Below are 24,831 nucleotides of genomic sequence, written 5' to 3' on the forward strand. Positions count from 1 at the left end.
AGATCTCTGACAATGATGTCTACCAAAACAGAAAGATCTCAGACAATGATGTCTACCAAAACAGAAAGATCTCAGACAATGATCTCTACCAAAGCAGAAAGATCTCTAACAATGTCTAACAAACCAGAAAGATCTCTAACAATGATGTCTACCAAAACAGAAAGATCTCAGACAATGATCTCTACCAAAACAGAAAGATCTCAGACAATGATGTCTACCAAAACAGAAAGATCTCTAACAATGATGTCTACCAAAACAGAAAGATCTCTAACAATGATGTCTACCAAAACAGAAAGATTCAGACAAAAAGCTCTTTCTAAATCTTGGGTAGGTAGTGAAGGATGCATTCCTTGTCATGTACATTCATTTTTTTCTGTTTATTTCATAATATAAAAAGCACTCTGATTTCTATATATATAATTTTATATTATTTAATAATACACAACATCACCCAGGGATACATGGGGGGCAATTTAATCTAATGACTGCAATGAAATATATCCAACAACTTAATATCTAATGTCAGATTTCAGGCACTTTGAACATGAGTATAAGATACTCAAAGGCGGACCAAGGTTGCTGGCAGAAGCGTGACATGGCGAAACCTTGACCTGCTATAGCTAGCATTACATTTTAAAAATTATTGTATTATATAAACATACTGATCTGAACGTGTCCGAAAACAAACCCTTCCGCTTCCAAGATGGACACCACGGTTCAAACGTGCAGCACAAGCGAAGACAAACGTGAAACGGTTCTATAAAATTCGATTTCTATAGTTGTGCCATAGAATTTCTGGTTGGCCAGAAGGATCTGAAATCTGCAAGTGTTGATAATGATGTCCGACTCGCGAATGACTTGTTCTTTTAAACCTTTGCTTTTTAATGAACTAGTGAAGTTGTTTCACAAGTCTGCTTGGGCATCTAGCTAAAGATATAATAATAATGATATCATTACACACCCAGTGTCGTTGAGGCAAAGCGCCAAACCTATTTCAGTGCTAGCAGCACCCCTATGTGGCGATCTATATTAAACGTGAGGAAGTGAGTCAGTTACAAGCCAGGTCCGACTACCTCCTGAATTAAATGTTATCAACAAACTCTGACTGGGCCGCGCGAACCAGGACCCATCACGTTCACCTCTATGACACACTCGAGAGCGGAGTCCAGAAAGCACAGATGATGCGTTACTCTAACCAGCTACCGTAACCTATCACACACACATACATATACATTCACATTTGCCAAACTTTGCATTTTTTTGGGTAAAATTGTGAGTGAGAGCTGCATTTGCATTCATGAACAAACTACAGTAGGACAGATTTCTCCAATTTTTCATCATTTTTAATTTGGAAAATGTAATCGCTTGGAGAATTATTAAACACAAGGTTTTGAAAACAGGTACAAACTGTAAATCCAAGTAAACCAAGGCTACACATGCTGCTACCCAAGTTCCCACACATCCGACATGCAGGTACGTGTGTTAATGGAACAGTTCAGGTGTTTCTAACCTGTATGAGCGCAAGGGCCCTCTCCCGTGAGCACAAACGAACAGGTCTAACCAGACCAGTGATTCTTTACAATGGACAGTTGAAATGAATCGTTGGGGAAAATTAATCAAACTTGCCGTCACTATGAGTGATATGTGAGTGAACTGTGAAACTGCTACTTGGCAGTATACCAGCCTACAGCTAGCAGCAGTACACAAAATGTTATTTAACACCATGTACTTGTAAAAAAATTTAAAAAGAAAGGTCTTGTGTTGTGTTGCTGTGTAGGACTGAGCACAATAAATGTATGCCAACAAATCAAAGAGAGATGATTAACCACCAAAAGTGAAATAGTTCTATGAACATGGAAACACAATACACACACACACACACACACACACACACACACATACACACACTCACTCACACACACACACTAAGATGATGAGTGTGGCTAAGTGGTATCATTCTTTAGAGATCCCCTGGGTATATGTTTGTAGAAGTGTGCTCATCTCTCTAATGACAGACTTATCTCCACAGATCCGGTTAGTGCTTTTACCACACACACACACACACACACACACACACACACACACACACACACGTGCACACACTAAGATGACACCATACGCACATACGCATACACACACACTTCAACCATGAAAAAACATCAGAATCAGCCCCATTTTTGAGCAACCTCATCCAGTGTGGTAGGTGTGTGGACCCTTCTGGCATGGCTGGCATAACCCGGCACCAGACACGAGGCAGAGGAGGTCAGGACCCAGACATGGAGCTCGACAGCCTCAAGATGCGCTCGAGATGTGCTCAGATCCCTTTTAATGGCCAGTAAGGCTCATGTAGCCCAGTTAAGGGGAATGGAGTCAGAGAGGCTGCACATGATTAACTTCTGATCAAATGGCTCTCTGCTCTGCACACACACACACCTTCAGAACTGAGTGAGTATGCTACTGGGTGAGGGTGTGTGTGTGTGTGTGTGTGTGTGTGTGTGTGTCTGTGTGAATTCACTGGGTGGTATTATGTGTGTGGGAGGAAATATTTGAGTATATGCTTGTGTGTATGTAAGTGTGTGTGTGTGTGTGTACGCACTGCACTCACCGTCTTCTGTGGGTACATAGATGTTGAGGTACAGGCAATCCTCACTCTGGTTCTGCACGTAGGTGGCAGCGGCATCCAGGTTGTCTGTGAACCAGACGGGCAGCATGATCTCGGGCAGCACCCCGTGGATGTTCTGCGGGCACACCGGCGGCAGCTGCGTGGCGTTGCGGATGTCCTGCCAGGAGCCCGGCGCCTCGGGTGGCTGGAACCGGCGCTCGCCCACGGGCGGGGTGGCGTAGGGCACGCCCAGGTACTGGTCTACGGGGCCCAGGATCTCATTGTTGAGCTCCTTGCGGACGCCGCGGAGCTTCCCGTAGGCGGTGGAGACGACGGGGTGTCTGGAGGCGGCCAGCTCCACCCTCTGGCAGGTGGAGAGCGCCAAGCACAGCGCCAGCCTTGCCAGCCACAATAGGTCCACGTCCCACGGCTGGCGCGTGCGCGGGCGCGTGCGCCCAGTCACGCCTGCCAGAGACATGCCCGCGCGCGCGCAGGGGCGCGTGGTGCCACGGCAACAGACGTCGGACGGGGGACAGAAAGAGAGAGGAGAATGGTTCCTAGCAGCCCTGAGAGGAAGGGTTGGGGAGGGGGGGTTAAGGGGTGTGCGTGCTGGAATACAGCAGTGTGTGTGTGTGTGTGTGTGCGCGTGCGTGTGTGTGTGTGTGTGTGTGTGTGTAGGTATGTGCGCGCGAGTGTGTGCGTATGTTTGTCTCTAGAGGTGCACAGGAGAGGTCTGACACAGAGTGTTGAAGTGTTTCATGCTGACGTTACTGCACCGTGCATCCTCTCATGATCTTCTCATCAGCTTCCTGCAGTGAGAAAAGTGGGGGGGGGGGAGAGAGAGAGAGGGAGAGAGAGAGAGGGAGAGGAAGAAGAGAATGAGCCAAGTATAAAACATACTTATTAACTAATCCCAGAGAAACTAGGTACATGCTTACAAACAACGATCCAAAAAAAGTTCAATCACTGTTCTGTAGTTTTTTTTTAAAGCGGCTTCTCATCTGAGCAGACAGTGTCAGACAGCATCTCTGACTTTGGAGGTGAAATGTGTAGGAGACGTCACACCCTCCCTGCTGCACGTCAGGAGGGGAGGTGTGGGTGCTAAACATAGTCCACGCCGCCCAGTGTCCTTCCCTCATCAGAGGACACGGCAGCACCAAACCCCTGCTGGAAGGCAGCGTGAACCCGCGCGTCCACCATAACTCGTCCCACCCCCCCACTACTACTACTGCTCTGGATTCTTGGTTCCTGCTCCCAGCACGGGTTCGCTGGCACAGCGAGGGGCATCCTGGATGTGTGAGAAAGACCCCACTGAACGTGCCACTGACCGTCTGAGACTCGAAGGGAAACACACTCCAGGGAATCGGAAAGACGGCAGAGGGCAACCTGTACCTTTGGCCAGTTTGATGTTTTGCCTTTGCTACACATTTTAAACCAAAAATCTATATGTTGCATCCTGTCTCAGTACCAAATTCTTGTTTTGACAGCCCAATCTAGACTGTGACTTGCTGACTTGAAAATAAAAATTTCAATAGGATAAATAATATTAGAATAACATTAATAATGATGAATATTTGAAATTTGCATCTTATGGAATGTTTAATGGCTATTCAGGGCTGGATCAGTGTTGTCTGGACAGAGCATGGGCCAGTGACTGCTAAACTGTCATTTTCACATTGTAGTAAAGTGACAAGCATAAAGACCTCAGCGGTGCTGCTTCACAAGTGAAGTGAAAACAGCACCAGCAAGTCACCATGGCTCACCAAACTGAAGAGTCTGCACTTCTGAAACCAGTATATAGAGAACATTGTATGGCTATGTAGTGACTCCACTTGTGAACATTCAGCACACACTCGATCAGCGAGTCAGCTTGAGTTCACACTCAAACAGTGAGTCATTTAGTACACACTCAAACAGGGAATCATTCAGTTCACACTCGATCAGTGAATCATTCTGTACACCATCAGTGAGTCATTTAGTACACAGTCAAACAGGGATTCATTCAGTTCACACACAATCAGTGAGTCATTTATTTCACACTCAATCAGTGAGTCATTCATTACACACTCAATCAGTGGGTCATTTAGTACACACTCAAACAGGGACCCATTCAGTACACATTCAATCAGTGAATCGTCTGCTCTGGTCACTGGATACACACCAGGTCACAAAAGTGGTCTGGCCAAGGAGGAGGTCAAGGGTTAGGAGATTGCAGAAAGCCATTGAGAGTGAAGCTATCACTGACTCGTTTCGTTTAGTTTAAGTTTAATCCAAAAGTGTGTGATCTCTGGGAGAGGCACCGACACACAAACTCATGCATACACACACCTTGGCACGACGACAATTTCTGGTGTAATAAACATATGAATTACATCATATAAGTCATGAAATACGAATTACATCATACATTAGGAATCATGAAATGAGTCATACTAATGAGATGTAAACTTTTATCTTAAATTCATGGGGTAGTGTTGTGTTTAATTACATTAAAAGGTATGCATGACATTGTGAGGTAGATATGTATTGCAGCTTCATTCTAGGAGGATGTTCCTTAATGTGTGTGTGTGTGTGTGTGCGTGCATGCGTGTGTGTGTGTGTGATGAAATAATACATGTATATTTATAAGACACAATTAAGGTCAGAGATTCATTGCTGGCAGCTTGCAATTGGTCTTCATAAATATGCATTTTTTGGGGGGGATCTTGACCCCCCCCCACCATTAAAACACACACACACACACACACACACACACACAAAGACTAGTGATACGCTAACAAGACAGCCAATGAATGCTCAGAACTTCTAAGCGTATAAAAATAACATGAAAGTACACACGGCCTTGAAAGCACCATATCAAAGAATTAAACAAACAAACAAACAAACAAAAAAAAGGCGTTTTATTTCCATATTTTGCCCAAATGTATTCAAACCAGATCACGTGAGATAGATGAAATTTTTGGCATAATTTCTCTCACAACTGAGGGCACTGAGGCTCTTAACATTTGTAAACAGCCTGTAAAGTGCCCACGTGCTGCCGTATTACTGAACTACACGAGACTCGGCCCGTGGGTGAGCAGCGGAAAGACTTGGTCAGTGGTGAGGCGGTCAGGTGACTCGTGTCTGACTGAGGCAGAGCTGGTGGAGAAGGGTGGAGAAAGGCGATCTGCTCTGTGGTTCTCTGGAGCCCACACAAAAGCAATTGCTCAGTGAGAGGATGCACTTACTTCGCCCTTCACTTAAGAGCCACGGTACGCTTCCTACTGCTAATGGGATGCCAGGCATGATTATTCGTTCAACACACACACACACACACACACACACACACACACACACACACACACCGAGAGACAGAGAGTCACAGACACACACAATAACTAGTATTTCTAGGGAGATGGTTTGTATTAGTGCATGGTTAAGTTAAAAATCAATGTTTTGTGGTGATGGTGTGTGTGTGTGTGTGTGGGCTGCACGTGTGCATGTGTGGGTGTGTGTGTGTGTGTAAGGCTGAGTGAGCACAGATCTAGAGCCCCAGGGGAACAGTAGTGATGAGCTATGGATATGGTGCTGTCTGGGTGAATATGCCAATAAAACACTCAGAGCAAACAGGGCCCTAATGGGGACCTACTAGAGTATGTGTGTATGTCTGTGTGTGTGCGTGTCCAGAAGCTCTCTTTTTCTGCCTGAAACTACTTGTTTTTGTTACTTACTCCTTAAGTGTAGCCCCGTGTCCACCATGCAGAGAGGCAACATTAACCCTGGCTTTGGCTATATCCCATGACCCAGGGGAAGTCGTAATTCCACACAGCTCATGAACCCATGCCATTACAGCACAAGTCAAGCGAAATCCGTCCATCAAAATGCCCATCACTTCCGTCATCGCTGGCCCACTTCACGCACCTGGTGTCAGAAAACCGCCAATAACCTTTCACAGCATAACACCCTTGGACACTCCGACCCCGGTGGTTTAGCGTCCCCGCCCTATGGGGTCCAGCATCTGTAGTTAGTCTCGCACTGCCAGTCTCTCGGGGGAGAGTCTGGCATCTTCCTCGACTTAAAGTGGCCAAGAACCAACTACTACTGCAGGGATTTCCACTGATTACTACTGCAGGGATTTCCAAAACCGCAAGGCCGCTGTTTAGGCGTGATGTATAGCGGGATGCGAGCTTGAAAACGGAGCAGCAACACAAATGGCCTCCGGCGGAAACGTAACGGTCCGAAAGGCGTCCGCAGTAAACGTCAGCCTGTGGCACGTTCCTTCGCTTCTTGGCGGGACTTTCGAATGCAACGTTAAAATCGTTTGGATGTCAGCTTCCATCTCTTCGGTTTCCCCTGCGTAAGCCACAACTATGACTCTGTGATGTATTTCCGAAGGAGACCCACAACCAGCAGAATCGAAGTCCTGTTCACAGACCATGCTTGAAATATGAGGCTTTTCCCATAGCCTGTTGGCAAAGATGTCTGTCTGTCTTATATCTAACTGCTTTAGTGAAACTCTTGAATTATGTCTAATGATGAGCTGCCATGGACTTCACAGTTTGTTTTTTTTTCCAGTGCCATGGATACATCTTGCTCTGAAAGGCTCATTTTACCTCACTATTGAAACTGTTTGCTAAGGCTGAACTGAGCTGGAACAACAAAACTCTGATTCACATCGGACCAGTACGAACCGCCGCATGGAACTGCATGTAGACAGCCAATCAAAATGCAACTGGCAGAATCGCACCGATTTAGCCAGGTTAACGCAATCTATATACATATATCAGACTCTCCCTGTCTGTGTGGGCAGAGCATCTGTGCCTGAGTAGCACAGTAGCATTGTGTGCAATAACTATAAAGTTGTAACTCTCCATCCACTCCCAGAGTCGTGGAGCTGGCTGGCGCTGTCCACTACAGCCCTAGGGGAAGTGTGACCAGCTCTGGTCAGCACCCGCCTCCACCTTCAACCCCTCTCAGTGGATCTCCTCCAACTTCCACAGGCACCGGTGTGGCTGCCGGATGCTCAACACTGGCCAGAATCGCAGGAAAACCTCTCGAGAACCAATCAGTGGCCGCCAAGTGGACTCGGAGCCGAGGACGCCTCTTTTATGCACACAGCCCGCACGCTCGTGGGAACATCCTGACGTACGTCCACACGCCGGTCCGCCAGACGTGGCCGACTTACAGCAAACGCATTCAGCCTGCTCTAAGTCAGTGGTAGGAACGGAGGCGAGTTATTGGATTAGTGGGGCTTTTTAGTGCCTGCGAGCCCTGGGAAACCAACTTAACAATGGCATACGGTTCAGACACTTAATATCAAACCCAAAGAGTAGGAAAAAAAATGAACAAGTCTGGTTTCATGCGTGAGGAAGACTTTCTTAGAGGAATAAAGCCATCAGTGAGGTGTGCATTGGATGCCAGCACTGTAGGGTCCTGTATTTTCCGGATCCGAGTGCTTAGTGCCACGTTGCGCCCCCTGCAGGGCTGTGCCTCCATGCCACACACCGCTGGATTTTTGCCCATATTTCAATTTTGTCTTTTTTAGCTGGCAGGTCACTCACGCCGTACATGGCCCCTCCTCAAACCCCTCCCCCAGCCCCGACACGCCCCCTAAACCTACCTCCGCTCTGAATGGCGGCCGGGGTAAAGGACAGCTCGACCTCTCCCATTAATGAACCCCCACGACTAAAACCCTGTGGTGAAAATTCCCCTCCTCCCAGATACACACACAGAACACCACTCAAAAGCATCAAGCGCTAAGGTGCTAAGGAAACCAACTGAAGTGCTGCTCATATACAAGTGCTCCTACCTAAGTATGCACACACACACACACACACACACACACACACACACACACAGTGCGCTGACTTTCCTTACAGCGATACTGATGGAAGGTTAATTTGGCTTGACTCTCATGACATCCTTAGTACATCTATTCCTAGCTAATGCACTTCACACAGTAATGTCCACGCTAGGAGGGAACCTGCTGTTATTCTCGGTCGAAGGTGTTCTCAGCTACTCGGTTCTGGACAGCAACATCCTGGCGGAAGTCGAGCAGATGTTACTGCCTCGGCGCTCACTTCGCCGTGGCTTGTTAAGTACGCAACAGGCCTGGCGCTGCTGTCTTCACGATGCACGGCCACAGCCTCACGCTTTCTGCAGGAAAACCACTCGTCTTAACGAGCCCCAGCACGAGAAAACACAATCGGATAAACAATACTCACGAATAAGTAAATAAATTAAGAAGCCTTTAATGAAGTAGGAGGTGGGAGAGACGTTAACGAGCGGGACAGGGAGACATGGACATGAAGCAGCAGCAAAACAAACAACAACAACAACAATAACAACAGCATCACCACCTCCACCACCAAACCCCACAGTCTCAATCTGGTCAGAGAATCATTGTGTCGCCATGGAGACGGGGCCGCTTTTAAATATTTAGAACACTGGCTACGGAAAGTGGCGAGAGCTGTTGGAGCGACTTTCCCACGGGAACACCAGGCATGCCCGTCGGGCGGCGGGGACACGCCCCACGCTGCGACGGACACGCCCCACGCTGCGTCGGACACGCCCCACGCTGCGTCGGACACGCCCCACACTCAGCCAGCACACCACACCACACGGCACACAGACGCTCTGTTTGTCGCCTGCTGGACTCTGATGTGAGCCAGGCGAAAGGCAAAACATCTGTGCCACACTGCAAAGCTGCTGCAGTAACCAGCCACATTTCAGTCAGGCTTGTAACAGCAAAAGTAGTCAGTGCACTCTGTCTATGTGCACGTCCTGCTTTTGTGTGTGTGTGTGTGTGTGTGTGTGTGTGTGTGTGTGTGTGTGCGTGCTCACATGTGCAGGTGCATATCCAACTTGTCTGCTCCCACGGTTTCTTTTCTGGCTCTGAAGGCAGGCTCCTGTGCATGTGCGTGCCCCTGTGTGTTATGCATGTCTTCTGTGTCTTCTGTGTGTTATGTGTAACGTGGAATCACACTAATTGCTGCTCATTCAAACAGGCCACTTGGGGTAAAGGAGAGCACACAGAGCCATACGTATGTGTGTCCATACATGTCCGTGCGCGCGTGTGTGTGTGTGTGTGTGTGTGTGTGTGTGTGTGTGCACCAGCTGCATTGACTCCAGTTAAAGTTCACGTTGAAAGTGCAGACCTGCTCTAGAGCTTGGAGAAGCTGACCCGAGGACACGGGAGCGGAGTGTGCGGTGCTACACGGCGCGTACTTCAGCCACACACTCTCACCCCACACATCACCACAGAACGGAGAGAGTTCTCAAAACAGCAGAGGCTACCCTGTCAAAGAAACATAATGAATAAAAACATGTGAATGATTGATGAGCCTGGTTGGGTGTGTGTGAAGAGCAGAGCATGGAGGATAAGAGCAGAACATCTAATCAGACTGTTCCTTCTCTCTCTCTCTCTCTCTCTCTCTCTCTCTCTCTCTGTGGCATCATTAAAACCAGGCCCTGTACAATTTCAGTCTGCCAAATCATACGTAGTCAGTAATATCAAGTGCCAAGTTCCGCTGCATAGCACACACACTTCCCCTCTCTCTCCGCCACACACACACACGAACATTCCAGCCTGCACCCTCTTGCAGTCCTCCAGCGCGGTGAGCACAGAGGCAGATGAAAGTGTGTGCGGGCTGCAGGCGACGGTTCTCCCGACGGCTGCTCTCCTGTGCTTAAACGCATGGCCAGCTCGCCCAGGGAGGGATTAGGCTCTCACTACCAGCCAGCATAACTGCCTCTAACAGAGCAGCTCAGAGACAGAGGCAGAGCTCCAACAAAAAGCCCAAATTCTCCAGAGATACGCACATGCCCGTGTGTGTGTGTGTGTGTGTGTGTGTGTGTGTGTGTGTGTGTGTGCGCGCAAGTGCTTATTTGGTGCTTATTTACTGACACACTTAAAAATGATGGGGCATTGGTTAGTGGAGTTTATTTTATACCCAATTACTCCAGTACTTCGGGGTTTTTGATTTGTGAAATGGTAAACGGCTGGAATTAGCAGGAGACAGTGGCATCAACTGGCTTCTGGAATCCATCTGTGACAGATGCCCGAATCCTACAGACATGGCCTGCGTCCTTCCTCATTTCAATTCCACCCCTTACTTCCCTCTTACTTCTGCACTTTCTTCTTGGCCGATGAAGTAGAAGTGTGTAGCAGCATGTGTGTGTGTGCGTTAGGGCTGCTATAGGAACCAGCGAACTGTGGATACGCTTGTTGCTGACATGGGAGCCATTTTTCTAAGTGTGCACGAGCCTTTAGGACAGAGGGCCTTGGTTTAGCGTGAGCTCCAGACTAATGTGGATGGGCCCCATTCATCATCTAAAGTAATTACGGATTGGCACGATCCACTAGAGATGGCTGGGGGGGGGGGGGGGGGGAGGCTGACCCACAGGTCCATGTGGACCCCACTCTACCGTTATAAATCACTCACTCACAAAAACAGGCCAGAGAGACACAGGTGTGGAAACAGAGAAATATGAACGGAACAGACGTGGGACATGTAGACGCCTTTTATTGTACATGGCTTGTGTGTGTGTGTGTGTGTGAGAGAGAGAGAAAACAGGAGGGAAAATCCATAAACATACACAGAGCAGCCTACAGTGATAAACTGGTTGTTTGAGCTAGCCAGACACAGAGGGCTCATATGAACTTAGTCTGCAGGACTTAGTTTAACGACCGAGATTTTTCATCCTAAATTTCCTTCCATCTGCCAACCAGGTGCCCAGCTGCCCGGTGTAGGGCAGATCTCTCGTCCTTCTCTCCGTCAAGCCGAGTGGCGGGTTACAGACCTCATACCGTCGCATTCCCGTCTTCAGATAACGCTCAAGCATGTTCTCAGCCGTGTCTCGGTTTAACACGGTCGGAGCAACGTGATCGCATGCAGACACACACGGCTCGAGCGGCCTCGCGGACTTGTCCTGAACTGACACGTGGGCTTCCAGGTCTGTCGCGGCCGGTGCTTCAATAAGTTCGGTACGAGAGCGGTCTAAGCGACACCTGATCCGTCACCTGGGACTGGGTGAGTACGGAGAGCTGATGCAAAAATCAGCGGCTCCGAAATCCGTTGCGTGAAACGACTGCACAGCTCGAGAACAGTGCACCCGAGACTCGCTGAATTAATGATGAAAGTGGGAACGAAAAAAAAGCCACGCACTCAAATTGTGTGCTAATCCTGGACTTCCGAGTCCGTGATCGAAAAGCGTTTAGTATTTGAGCTCTTTCTTGCCGAATAGTTGTGCAACAGTCTAACACAGCTTTGAAATACTGGCAGAGAGACAAACTACAAGAAAAGAAAAAAAAAAAGGTTGATTTTATTGCTGGATCCCGCGCGCCTACGCGTCCGTCCCCGTCGCTGTGAGGTGCTGAATAACCGGCCCGTGCTGCAACTCCGGACAGTGGCGGGTGACGTCGCTTCTTGTGCAAGTGCGGGTGCTAATCATCTGCACTCGGCGACTCGTTTAATCAATGCAGTATCTGTTTACTGGTATTTATGTGAGCCACATAAAAATGAAATATACAAGTGGCAACAAGAAGTCACATCGCCGCACGAGGCGCCTTTTAACTTTCCGGATAACACTTAATACGCCGTTCTAATGGCACTGCAGATGAACAGAGCGATGTACTGGTGCTAGGTTTTTAAACCCTGTTCCCTCGCCTCGTTATAACTTTACCTGCCTATTCATCTTACCTGTAAGTCAAGGCGCATTAACATTTAGAAGACGAAACTACAGAGTGATAAGTTCCGTCGTACTAAAAGGTCAGGGCAAATCAGCGTCTCCAGTGCCTGTGCATTACACACTACGATCGGTAAACCGCCGTTAAAAGAGCATTCGAGAACACGGAATAGTGAAGAAAACTGACGTGTTTAATACCATGTCAGTGATGCAAATGATCTTTACAAATGCCACATGTAGACAAGTTTTATACACCCAATACTTTCAAACTATTTTAAGCATTATTTTAAAGAAGGAAAAAAAGGTAAGAAAGGGATAGTACGCCAAAGAAAGCATTCTTCTCCAAAACAAGTATCTCGGACTGCCAGTTTAAATAAACACATGGCCCCCCTGCTGCTGTGTGTCTTGTGTAACATTTTGTGGCTGCGTGTTTTGCCCCATGCTGAAAACCCCATCTCGCTCACACAGAATAACATGCATGCCCGTTGGGCACAGCAAATGGGGTCTCTACTGGCTCCACAGCCACTGGCTTTCTTAAGATCCCCAAGATCAACAGATCCGGAGACGCAGCAATGAGAGACAGCGTGAGCGTTTGTTGGGGAAGGGCACGGTCATTACTCCGAGAAAAAACGCGCGTCTCCAGAACAGGGCGGGACGGAGCCGAAACTAGAGGTCGATACGCAATTTTGCAAATCATCACCTCGTCCATAATTGGCTTGAAATGAACTCGCGGAGCGTCAGTACGAGACCTTACAGTCGCTCGTTACGCTGCATCCGGTGGAACCATCAGGAAACGCAGCCTGCTGGTGGATTCCGAACGTTTAATATCATTTTGAGGGCTCGTTACACTGTGAAAAATAATTCACTAAGCCAGATGCTTACCTTCGGGGAAGCTTGCTGCACTAGAAATAGAACACATTACACATTCTGTCATTAATTCTTAACAGTGAATTTACGCCATTCAGATGATATAATGAGGGTGGCTCTATCTTTGGTCACATTTACACTTTGCTTCAATACATGATGTGTATGTGAATATCGCTATCTGGATAATGAACGAGTCCAACGTGTGGACGTGTTGGACATCAGACCGTTGTTATCCAACTGCAATAACCCAAATACCGCACCCCCCTTACTAACTGTACGAAGATTACCCAAGATACAAATTGAACCTAATCTACCCTAACAAGACTAAATTACCGTAACCAGCCTAACAAGACTAAATTACCGTAACTAACCTAATATACCCTAAAATCCTAAATTACCGTAACCAGCCTAATCTACCCTAACAAGACTAAATATCTGTAACTAACCTAATCTACCCTAACAAGACTAAATTACCGTAACCAGCCTAACCTACCCTAACAAGACTAAATTACCGTAACTAACCTAATATACCCTAAAATCCTAAATTACCGTAACCAGCCTAATCTACCCTAACAAGACTAAATTACTGTAACTAACCTAATCTACCCTATCATAACCTACACTAAACAACCCGAATTTACTCTAACAAACCTAACTTAACCCAACTCTCTCCTTAATGCCAACACACTGTACGGATTGCGTTTACACCCACCTGAGATTCGAACATAACGTGATCGAGGCTAACCCCTAGCTGGTCTGTCTGATGCGGTCACGTTTCACTCACAAAGCACGCTCTTAGAGAAAACTCAATTTCAGTGCAGCCCATGCCTTCCTATTTTAAGTAAAAGCAACAAATGATTTATTTATTTTTTCTAAAATCAGACAGGAAATCCATATACAGACTGCACGACAAAGCAAAGTACAAATGGGGCCTTAGTAGGTGAAAGCATTTCCCAAATCTGGACATGGATGTGAAGGATGTGTTGCTCCAGAGCATCTGCACACGTAAACTGACAGGCCTCGGCAAGCAACACGATTTACATCAAGTTGAATTACATCTGCACGGTCAGCACCTCCGTCATCCTGTCCACGTGTCCGTCCGTCTACAGCCTCTGGTTTGCGTTTTGCAGGCCTGATCCAGACCCCAACCTGGAGCAGCCGTGCAGTCCAGCTGCGTCCCGGGCTTCCCAACAAATGAATAAATCAAGAAGCTTTTCAAGAACAGCAGGGAAAAGTCTGCTTCACACATGCCTCTTCTCCCCGGGCCTTTCCTGCCCCACACCAAAGTGATCGTTTATTCTTTGAAAAGCCCCAGCCGGATCCCGCGGACTCGGCACACTTCCATGCGACAGGTTCGGTCGCTTGCCGTTTCTCCCCGACATGGTTAAAATGCAGCTACATCCCAATAAATCCTAATTTTTTTAGGGATTGGTGGTTCTTTCAGCCTGGAGCGACACCTAGTTCGGCAGACGCTCTGCCCTTTTCTTCCCTCTCCGAGACCGACCGCGTCCGCTCCTCTTGGCGCACGTGGACACGGACTCCGGAGTTTTTAGAAGGGGAGGAGTTCTCGCCGAGTGCTCCATTCGTGCCGTGCATGTGCTTTGTTTCACTGGAGACCCTCCTCCTGCACGGGCCCCAGCCCGGGGCTTCGCCGCCGTCTGCATGCGCTGCCCTCTGCAGGTAAAGGTTCGAGGGCGTTCCCACAGAACCGCCGCTCGTTAGCGGCTGCGCGGCTCGTTATCGGCCGATTCTGTACCCAGGGACGAATCTGTTTGTCCAGGGCCTCGGCAGTGCCGGATTTCTACACAGCCTATAATGCACAGATGCTGTAGAGCAGATTTTGATGCGAGGAGGCTGTTCAGCTCAGTGGGAGATTCGTTGCCTGCAGTGCCCCCGCTGGGGGTGAGCAGTGCGAGCTCTTCTCCGTGTGAGGGGAGGCGGGGAGGCAGCTATAAACACACCTGTCCCTGTCCCAACCCAGAGCCACACGTCCAACTTAATAACCAAAATGACGATAACTTACAGGGACCCCATTTACGCATGGCAGCATAGGACAGAATGGTACAGGCACAATGAAAACCCAATGGCAAACCTCAACAAAAGCTTCTTAACACAAGTCTATAACAAATCTAATATCTGCATATATATTAGACATTTCACTACTGCTTCACCATACGTGTTCAACATTTCACTGCTGCTCACTGCGACTTTAGATCTGGACAAAGTTAGCGCTCTCGACCACACACATTGCTGGAGGGAACTTACGCAAGCCACGCGCATACAATCAGTTGTCTGACACAAAGGGCTAGTAATACACCAACGTATTGCTTATAAATGATCTAGTAGACCCATGATCTTCCCACCCACAGCATAAATTGGGGGAGAGGCTGCGTAGAGGTGAGGGAGAGGGGTGTGCCCACCGCCTTGGAACAAACTGTATATTTAGTAGTCGTATGCTGGCATCAGGGAACAATGGGAAAACACACTGCCGAGATTCCGTGGGAACAAAAAACATTTTTTTTTACCTTGAGCACGAAAGAAAGTTAAAGATTATTTTTGTGACTGGTGTATATACCAGTCAATATTGTTATTGAACTTGGCAAATCAACCCGATATGACCAATTTATTCCAAACATATCTCAGTCCACTCTCTCCAATATGGCACGATTACTTTAACTCAAACTGCACTACACATACTAGAGGTTTAAGTCGAGCGTCACACAGCTAATGTCCCCTTCTGGAAAGAAGCACAAAGCAAGACTCCCTCTGTGTTCCTGCCATTTCTCAACACTTAACCCTGCAATCCATGGAAGTCCTTGTCAACAGAACACATGCGCACACGCACACACACACACACACACACACACACACACATGCGCAGATCTTTACCCCAGTACAACACATGTAGCACACAGCACAGAGGAAGTGCATGTAGAGGTTACCACCGAATTAACACTGCGATGCCCAACATTCGTCATCTGTCCCGAGGCCGCTCTCAGCCTCCTGCCTCGCTCTCGCTTACCTCATAAATCCCCCAAACTGTCTTCTTACTTCCTCAGAGCTGCAGCCACTTTGAGCAGAAACCCTAAAAGCATTGTGGTCCATTTAACGAGATTAACGGAGGCCGTTTGCCTCGATTCCAGGGCACAATTCTGCAGGTGCCCTAATCTATCCGTATACGTGGCATGCAGCAGATCTGTGCCCGGTTTAACATGGCCAGTCTGAGGCACCATATGAAGCACATGTCCAGCCTCACTATTCCAGGCCTCTGAACTTCTCACCACCAGCCAACTTCCTGTGCCACCTGTACCGATTGTTCTGATTCATCGATTGATTTTTATTTTACTTAAGTCCAGATGGAGGAAGCCTTGTTCCCCCCCCCCCCCCCCCAAACAGGCCCACGTTCGGGAGCTCCAGGTGTCCTACACTAGCACAGCCTTGTTCTGTAGTGGTATGGCCACTGTTCACTTTGGTGATTTGCTGAGAAGCACCCAGCCACATTGTGTCAGAATGTCATGGACATGCTTCTCTACTGCTCTGTTTAGGGCTTCCACAGTGAGGCCTTTTGCTTCACTCTCTAGATCCCACTGAAATAAACACACAAGCCGATAAAGGCATTTACAGAGCCGGCTTACAGCCCCTTCCAGAACCAAACACACTGTTAAAAATAAACAAATAAGAAATAAACAAACAAAACAGCCATATTGAGGAGCCAAAAGCCGTTATCCATTTTTTTAGACTGCAACAGAGTATAGGTGAAGGGAGGTTTTGCAGGCATTGTGTTACCACCACCTCTCAAACAGAACCTGGAGCACAGTGTTACCGACACCTCTCCCACAGAGCCCAGAACACAGTACAACCAGCACCTCTCCCACAGAACCCAGAGCAGTGTTACCAGCACTCTTCTCAGAGAACCCAGAGCACACTCGACTGGTTACTGATCACTGGGCAGCACAGCGGAGCATCCAAGTCAGACACTGGTCACATCTTATGGAGATCGAGATTGTGCTTGCACTAGAAAACTGGAAGGCCAATGCCAGCAGAACAGAGCCCCCCTTGTTTGAACTCAATCCTGCCTTTGACTGCGCAGTGCCGAACCAACCCAGCATATAAATGTGCAGTTCTGCCCGGATAGGAAAGCGCGGTCACCAGTCAGAGCTCCTCGCGGACTACACGGAGTCTGCAGCATCCATCTGCGTGGACGCGCGAGCGTGGGAGTGGGGTCTTGCAGTGCATGTGACAGATATGGTAGCTAGGCGGGCTGTCTGATCGGGCCATGCATTACCCTTTCACATTTCACACTTACGTAAATGACATTAAACATTCTGCGCAAGGCGGCGGCGACGGGATGCGGACTTTCGCGCTCGTTCAGAGCGCGTTAACGTTATCTTTCAAGTGAAAAAAATAAAATAAAACATCAATCGCTACGTTGCCAGGGGATCCAGCAACGGACGCAATTAGGAGCGTAAATGGCTTTCTCAGCCGGTGAACACGATCAGGCCGAGCGCAGAGATACCATTTCGTTTTGCCTCGATTCGCAAACGAATAGGGTCGTGATTCCCCACAATATCCACGGATATGACATATCGGCATTAAGCACCCACGGGTATCAGCCAAGCGTGCCTGAAGAAGCTAATCGACATGTCCTCATCAGCCAGCTAGGTCCGATGGTCGCGCCTGTCCATTTACAGGAGCAACGACGCACATATACGATTTCTGCGGCGAAACCGTAATTACAACATCTCCATCCTCAAAGGTGACGGTGCAGAGCCCCGGACGCGCGCGAGTCCCGTGCAACAGCGTCGGTCACGTCGCGCATCCAGGATACACGGATTGCGGAGAGGGGGAAAGCGCTTACCAGAATGTCAAGGTTTCCGACGGTAATGCGTGGCTCGTAACGCAGACTCCGTTTCTCTCGTCTTTCCTTCGCAAACCTCAGTGGCGTAGCCGGCGTTCACGGCATCACTTTTTTTTACTTATTTATTTTTGAGGCAGTTCGTCATAAAAGTGGCGCAGGCTCTCTCACATCAGTTTACCTTCTCCGTGTCTGTCTTCCTCTTTTCCAAAAAAAGCAAGGCTCTCGATGCCCCCTCCTCTCTCTCTTTCCTCTTTCTGACAACACCCTTCCCTCCCTCTCTCTCTCTCTCTCTCTCTCTCTCTCTCTCTCTCTCTCTCTCTCTCTCTCTCTCTCGCCGACAGCTCCAGATTACCACATTTTCATCTTAAGGGAAAATGTGGGAAAAGATCAAATAAAACAGATCAAAACCAAAGGCACATTAGCTCTAACTCAGCTGGATGAATCCTCCGGTCTTCCCTCCATGGCGGCGCGCCGGGGCATCCTCCCCTGTCGCCGAAGCACGCCGGTTTCTCTGGAGAAATATATACGAAGACAGTCCAAGAGCACGATCTCAGACGTCTCGTTTGCCTGCTCGCTCCCTCTCTCCCTCTCTCCTCCACTCTGCCTCCCTCTCTCACACTCATGGATGACTCCTCCTCTGTACTTGAAGCAGAGAGAGCACGCTGAAGTTGATTTTGTTCTTTACCTTTACAGGCGTCATTCTTTTACATTCAAATATATTTCCAATTCTGGTATCCATTAATACGTCATTTTGCAACAAGATGTGTAGTTTAGGAAGACTACGGAATCAATCAATCAATCAACCAATCAATCAATCAATCAATCAATCAATCACTCTCTCTCTCTCTCTCTCTCTCTCTCTCTCTCTCTCTCTCTCTCTCCATACAAACAGACTAAAAGAGTGAGAGAAACCCTGAGCGAAAGATGCCGACTGAGTACTAGCGTCTCCTCTGTTCAAGTTGTCATCTCCTAATGTTGGGCTGTAGGTACTGGACCAAGTGTCGAAACACCGAAAGACTGGAGGCGCAAGAACTGAACAAAACATGCACATGACGTCAATCAATGTTCTTCACTGTAAAACTGCATCAGTTCATATATCTGGACTTAATTAGACTCCATCTGTTTATTTTTTTCCCTTTTTTCCCCCTTCAATTTGTGAACCTGCATCAGGGTGACGTCAGAAAGTTTTAAAGCGATAGAAACCTCTTGTAAGTGTTCCTCGCGGAGTCGCGTGCTGTGGACTGTCCCATCGTGCCTCGTTCCGTCCGGGGCTGCGGAGCCGCGCAGCTCTGTGCACGAACTTGCTGGCTGCCAAATACAAAACAGAATTTGAGCTTCCTCTCAAAATGCTCTCTTTGTGTGTCAATCTTTGAAGTCTAGATCGACGAATTAATAACAGGTGTTGGATGTGTGCAATTTCAGGTCTTGCCTGCACGTTTTTTTTTTTTCACGAACAAAGACAGTATGCAAATGTGAAGATGTTTTAAAAATCCCCGAATGTTTAAAAGAATAGGTATTCATGAGCTGCCTGTCTTCAGGTTCTTATTTCCTTTTTAGTTGGTAATGATATAACTGAATCGCTGTGTCTATAGGCAAGACTGGCAGGGACACAATAGTGGTTCCCACCTTCTCACACACACACACACATTGAAAAGTTCATAAAGCAGCTTTAAAGCTATTGCTATGCTTGCTTGTCTAATGTCTTTGTGATTTTTTTTTAACAGAGTCATTTCTGCGTCATCCAGGTGAAGTCGTTTCAGTGCAGAGCAACACCATACAGGGTAATTCATGACTAAACATTACCACCTGCTGGACAAGAGTAGATATTGCATCTTTCAAATGATGTATCCCAATGGTTTGTCTGGCCTCCTTTTGCAAAGCTTCCTTGGTTAAAACAACCGGTAAGACACGAATAATACGCCAAGAGAGTGCTTAAAATTGATGCTTAAAAGTCCTGCGTTGCCAAACTTGTAGGATGCAATGTTTACCAGCTCCTCACTGCCGAGGGCAGAGCAAATTACCACACAGGAGACGCTTTTAAATATTAAAGTGACAGGATGAGTGAGCAGGCAACATTGATTTGGGATTATTGCCTTAAACGAGAACCCCATGGTGTCATTGCACAAGTAAGTTTATTTACAATCAGTGACAGAGTCAAACAGGCAGCTGTTTGCTATTCAGTGCCATGCATTGCAGATATTTATACACACACTCACATACACACACTCCCCCCCACCCAAACACACTCCATATCAGGTGCAGGTTCAGATTCCCAGCCATCATTCTACCTATGTGGAATGCATAAGCTCTGCACTTGGTGTTATAGGCTGCCCTGGGGGTCCTGTCAAGACCCCTAGTATGTGTATGCCCACACACATGCTCTCTCTCTCTCTCTCTCTCTCTCTCTCTCTCTCTCTCTCTCTCTCTCTCTCTCTCTCTCTTTCTCTCTCTCACACTCACACACACAAAGTCAGGACTAATATAGCATTCCAAACGTTTCAGGACCTCACTTGCAAAACTATAAATGCATAATCTTACAATGTTTCACCTGATAACAGATAACTGTCAAATAAAGGCAGAAAAATTGTTCACTGACATCAATAATCTGCAGTAATAAAAAGCAGTAATATTCCAAAATAAATTATTTTCCCACCCCAGTTTGTTGGGTCAGAAAGTAAACCAAAAAAAAAAAAAAGCCCTTTTAAAACTTGTTACAAGGGGAAAAAAAACAATTACATCCCATAATGACATATTATTACCATCATATGCATTACAAATATGGACATAATAGTGGTACTGATATTATCAGGGCTAGGATTGGTTATGGGCATTGATCTCCCAATTAAATTTCACTATACAATGTCCTAATTTGATACAACATCAATTCTGTCTTGAATCAATTCTCTAATCCAATGATAATTACAATGCCAGTATAATTTATTATAGAGACATTGTGAGAAATAAAGCTGCATATAAAATGTGAATGTGTAATGAGTTTATTACTAAATATTGACAAGTTAGTCAGAATTTAAACATTTAATTATTCTTCTTCTTAGAAAAAAAAAACATGTTGATTTAAACAATTCACAGACACATCCTGTACTCCAGTTTATCTAACTATGGAGTGAGATATCAAATACTTGGTATTAAGTAATGGAGAATTCATTTTTTATATGTATTGATATATGTATTGATATTTTACTAGGTTTTGTCAGTGCTGCCTTCTAATCGTATGACTAGTTCAATTTCTGTAGCCTGTGCGAGAGAGTCTGGAGAACTGGCGCAAGACCCTGGTTTCTGCTAGTAGTTGCGAACAAATCTTCTGTAATAAACAGTCCAGACAGACACACATGGTGTGGACATATGCAGAAGCCCCATGGCCCAGCAGTCAGTCACTGTAATGAATAATGACATTGCTGGTCTGCGGGCCATCTTTAATCTCCAGGGCTGCATGGGCTGCCTGACCTGTGGGGAGAACTGTCTCTGCTGCAGGCAGGGAGCAGTTGTGGAGGGGCGGCGGATGCTGGATGGATGGGGTGGGCGTCACGTTAGAGGTTATTAGAGGACACGAGCTGAACCAGAGCACAACCTCTGCATTTCAATCACTGCCAGGCTGACTGTGCAGTAACGGCAGCTAGCCAGAAGGGGGTGCTGTTTTCACATGCATGCCTCGGTGTTATGTTCATTGACTGAGCGGCAACCCTTGCGTCTCTCTCTCTCTCTCTCTCTCTCTCTCTCTCTCTCTCTCTCTCTCTCTCTCTCTCGCTTTCTTATTTCTCCCAAGTCATCCACTTTTCTCTGTAAATCTCTCTTTCCCTCATTATTACCCGAATGACAGCCGTAAGCCTCTTAGGCTCTATTACCGCACAACGGTGAACCTTCTCCATACAAAGCGAGGGAAGAGGACATGCATTCAGCAGGGTCTTTCTCTTCATTTACCATTCTCCCATTTCTCCTCCCCTCTACCCCCTCCTCTCTCTCTTTCTCCCTCTTTCTCTCCCTCTCTCTTTCTGGCCTTTAATTGGCAGGGCAAACACTGCAGGAGATGGGCTATCTGTAACGAGGGTGCAATGCATTACACGGCGGAGAATGACAACAGCCCCGGGGTAGCACGGCTATTTTGGCAGTGACGCAGGGCCACCGTTCCAGGCAATATTCAGTTGAATCCAAGCTCTCTGTCGAACATGAGACCACCTCACCGTCCCCTCCGTTACCCACGGCCGCGGATGCTTCCAGCACACGGGTCTTTCTAACAGGCCCCCAGTCAGGACCAAAGCAAGCAGCGCATACTTTAGCCTTAAATACTGAGACTGTGTCTGAATCCCAGACATAGACAAGTAGGTTATTCCATAGGTTGGGATCGTTCTAGGAAAATGCTCTGCACCAAGGTAGTTCTCCTTATTCTAGGTATTAATAAAGAGCATGCACCTTTTCATCAATGCACACATGGTGGATCATAACAGAACAAAAGGTCATTAGTGTTTTATAATCAATATGAATTTTTACAATGCAATGAAGCTAAGATAGAAGAAATATGATCAAACTTACTAGTTCTAGTAAGAACACTGGCTGCTGCATTTTGAACTAACTGGAGCATTTTTTTCATGCACTTAGTGGTCAAACCAGATAGTAAGGCATTATAGTAGTCCATGGACTAGCTTTTCTGCATCACCTAATGATAGTAGAGTCTTTGCAGTATTCTTGAAGAGGAAAAAGGCTGTCCTAGAAACATTGTTTATAGGAGCTTCAAAATAAAGACTGGGATCCATAATTACAGCAAGATCTTTAACTTTTAAACATAGTGTAATTGGGGGACCATCAAATTTATTACATAATCAGAGAGCTTACTCCTGGCTGCCTGTGGGCCCAATAAGAACACTGTTTAGTAAGAATTAAGGGAGATAAATTTCCTCCACAAAATCTAATGTCCTTTACACACTCCTAGGTAATATTAAGCTGCTATTTGTCTTCAGGTTTGGCTGAGACATATAACTGAGTGCCATCAGCATAGTCGAAACTAGCACAGTGTTTATGAATCATTTCACCCAGATGCAGCATATATAAAGACAAAAACATCGGCCAGGCAAGTTCTTTATCCACTTTAATCAGCACTGTCTTAGTTCTGTGATGAGGCCTAAACAAACCCTGACTCAGAGACTTGGTATATCTGGTCCTAATGCAGGTGTGAGCTTAGTTGCTTAGCTACGGCTTCGACTGGGGTCTTAGAAACAAAGGGAAAGTTTTAAAATCTGCCTGTAGTTTCGCAGCTGACATGGGTCAAGATTAGATGTCTTAATAAGTAGTTTGATAGTTGCTAGTTTGAATGATTTATGTACATAGCCAATATCAAGGGAGGAGTTTATTAAATTTAATAGAGGTTTAATTACTTCAGGTAGTAATGCCTTAATAAAGTGCATGGGCAATGAATCTAGTAAGTAAATTGAAGATTTTGAGAGGAAATCAATGATATTAATTTTGGCTGTTCAATAGGAGTAAAAGACCGTAATGTATCCATTGACGTGGTTATTTTGGTCTCTATGTAATTGCCTGATGCCACATTTCATTTTCTAAATATTACCATTAATGGAAATAATCATAAAGCCAGGGCTGCTATGTGATGTGGGAACCTGAGCTTTGGTGTCAGTTTTGTTTCTAGTTAGTTTTAGCTATTTTTGTTACCTTCCACGAGGGAAGAGAGATGTTTAGGCTGTACTAAGTGCCTTCCTATCATTAAGAAGGCTTTCCTTCCATACGAGCTGGAAGACTACAAGTTTAGATCCTATTTGCACTCCGATTCCTGAGTGCTCTTTTTAAAGTGTGTGTGGGATCCTTATACCACTGTGCTAAATTTCTTTTCACTAAACATACATAGACACACACGTGTGCACACACGCACCCACCCACACACACACACACACCCACACACACACACACACACACACACACACACACACACACACACACACACACACACACAGACTGCCATAGGCCAATCTCTGGTCTATGAAATCTTGTTCTTATCTACCCCCACTGTGGACATCTGTGGTCTCACAGAGATAAAGGTGAGCATGCCACAATGGTGACTATTGTGGTACCCCAGCACAAAGGCTCAACTGATATTCGGGGCTATAAATCAATGTCAAACCAGGCATTGTCCTATTGTGGGGTAATACCGGTGTGTGGTTAGCTTTGATTGGTCAATGGCGGTAAACTCTGTTCCTGGTCAAGATAAGACTGGGCCTGAGGGTGTAGAAGATTTTTGACGGAGAGTTGGAGGGGAGGTGGGAGAAATCTCTCACTTTAGCTTGCTCCCTTTTCTCTCACTGGCTTCCTCTTTGTCTCCCTCAATCTCTATCTATCTATCTATCTATCTATCTATCTATCTATCTATCTATCTATCTATCTATCTATCTATCTATCTATCTATCTATCTATCTATCTATCTATCTATCTATCTATTGCATTCAGGTAGAGTTTTTTTCTGCTGCATTTATGTTATTTCAGTGTTATTTGGCATAATGTGTCCCTGATTGGCATGTATCAGTAACTATCTTGTGTTACCTTGGACTCATAACATTATGTAATGTAAATGCTTAAGTTCTCACTAACTAGAGTAAAGACCCAGCTATAACTTTATATATTGCAGCCGTAAATTCCCTATAAAGTATCCAGTCTGCTGCGCATGTTTAGTGGGTTAAACCATATGTTAGGATAATTGAACACTACATCTCTGACAAAGCAGGCTATTTTTATTATTAAGGGGTAAGTCAACACTGCCCACAACCATGACTGGAAACAACACATGACTTTCCTCAGCGTGCTGCTGACATAGTCACCA

At 46.5% G+C, this 24,831-nt stretch overlaps 1 protein-coding gene across 3 annotated transcripts in view; it reads right to left on the reverse strand.

The window, feature by feature from the left end:
- nlgn2b (neuroligin 2b) overlaps positions 1-18,253 on the reverse strand; it is a 54,665-nt gene extending 36,412 nt beyond the window's left edge. Inside the window, exons 1-2 of one of the 3 annotated variants that reach the window (XM_035535937.1) lie at positions 17,994-18,253; positions 2,606-3,411 (exon numbers count right to left, since the gene is read on the reverse strand). In XM_035535937.1, coding sequence (XP_035391830.1) covers positions 2,606-3,080 — 475 coding nt within the window. In that variant the 5' untranslated portion in view covers positions 3,081-3,411; positions 17,994-18,253. Of the gene's footprint in view, positions 1-2,605; positions 3,412-14,208; positions 14,614-17,993 lie in introns of those variants that run through there. The other 2 variants (XM_035535938.1, XM_035535940.1) reach the window with 2 other exon arrangements.
- Positions 18,254-24,831: the final 6,578 nt, after the last annotated feature.

Source organism: Electrophorus electricus, chromosome 17 (assembly GCF_013358815.1).
Source record: "Electrophorus electricus isolate fEleEle1 chromosome 17, fEleEle1.pri, whole genome shotgun sequence".
In the NCBI taxonomy this organism is placed as follows: Eukaryota; Metazoa; Chordata; class Actinopteri; order Gymnotiformes; family Gymnotidae; genus Electrophorus; species Electrophorus electricus.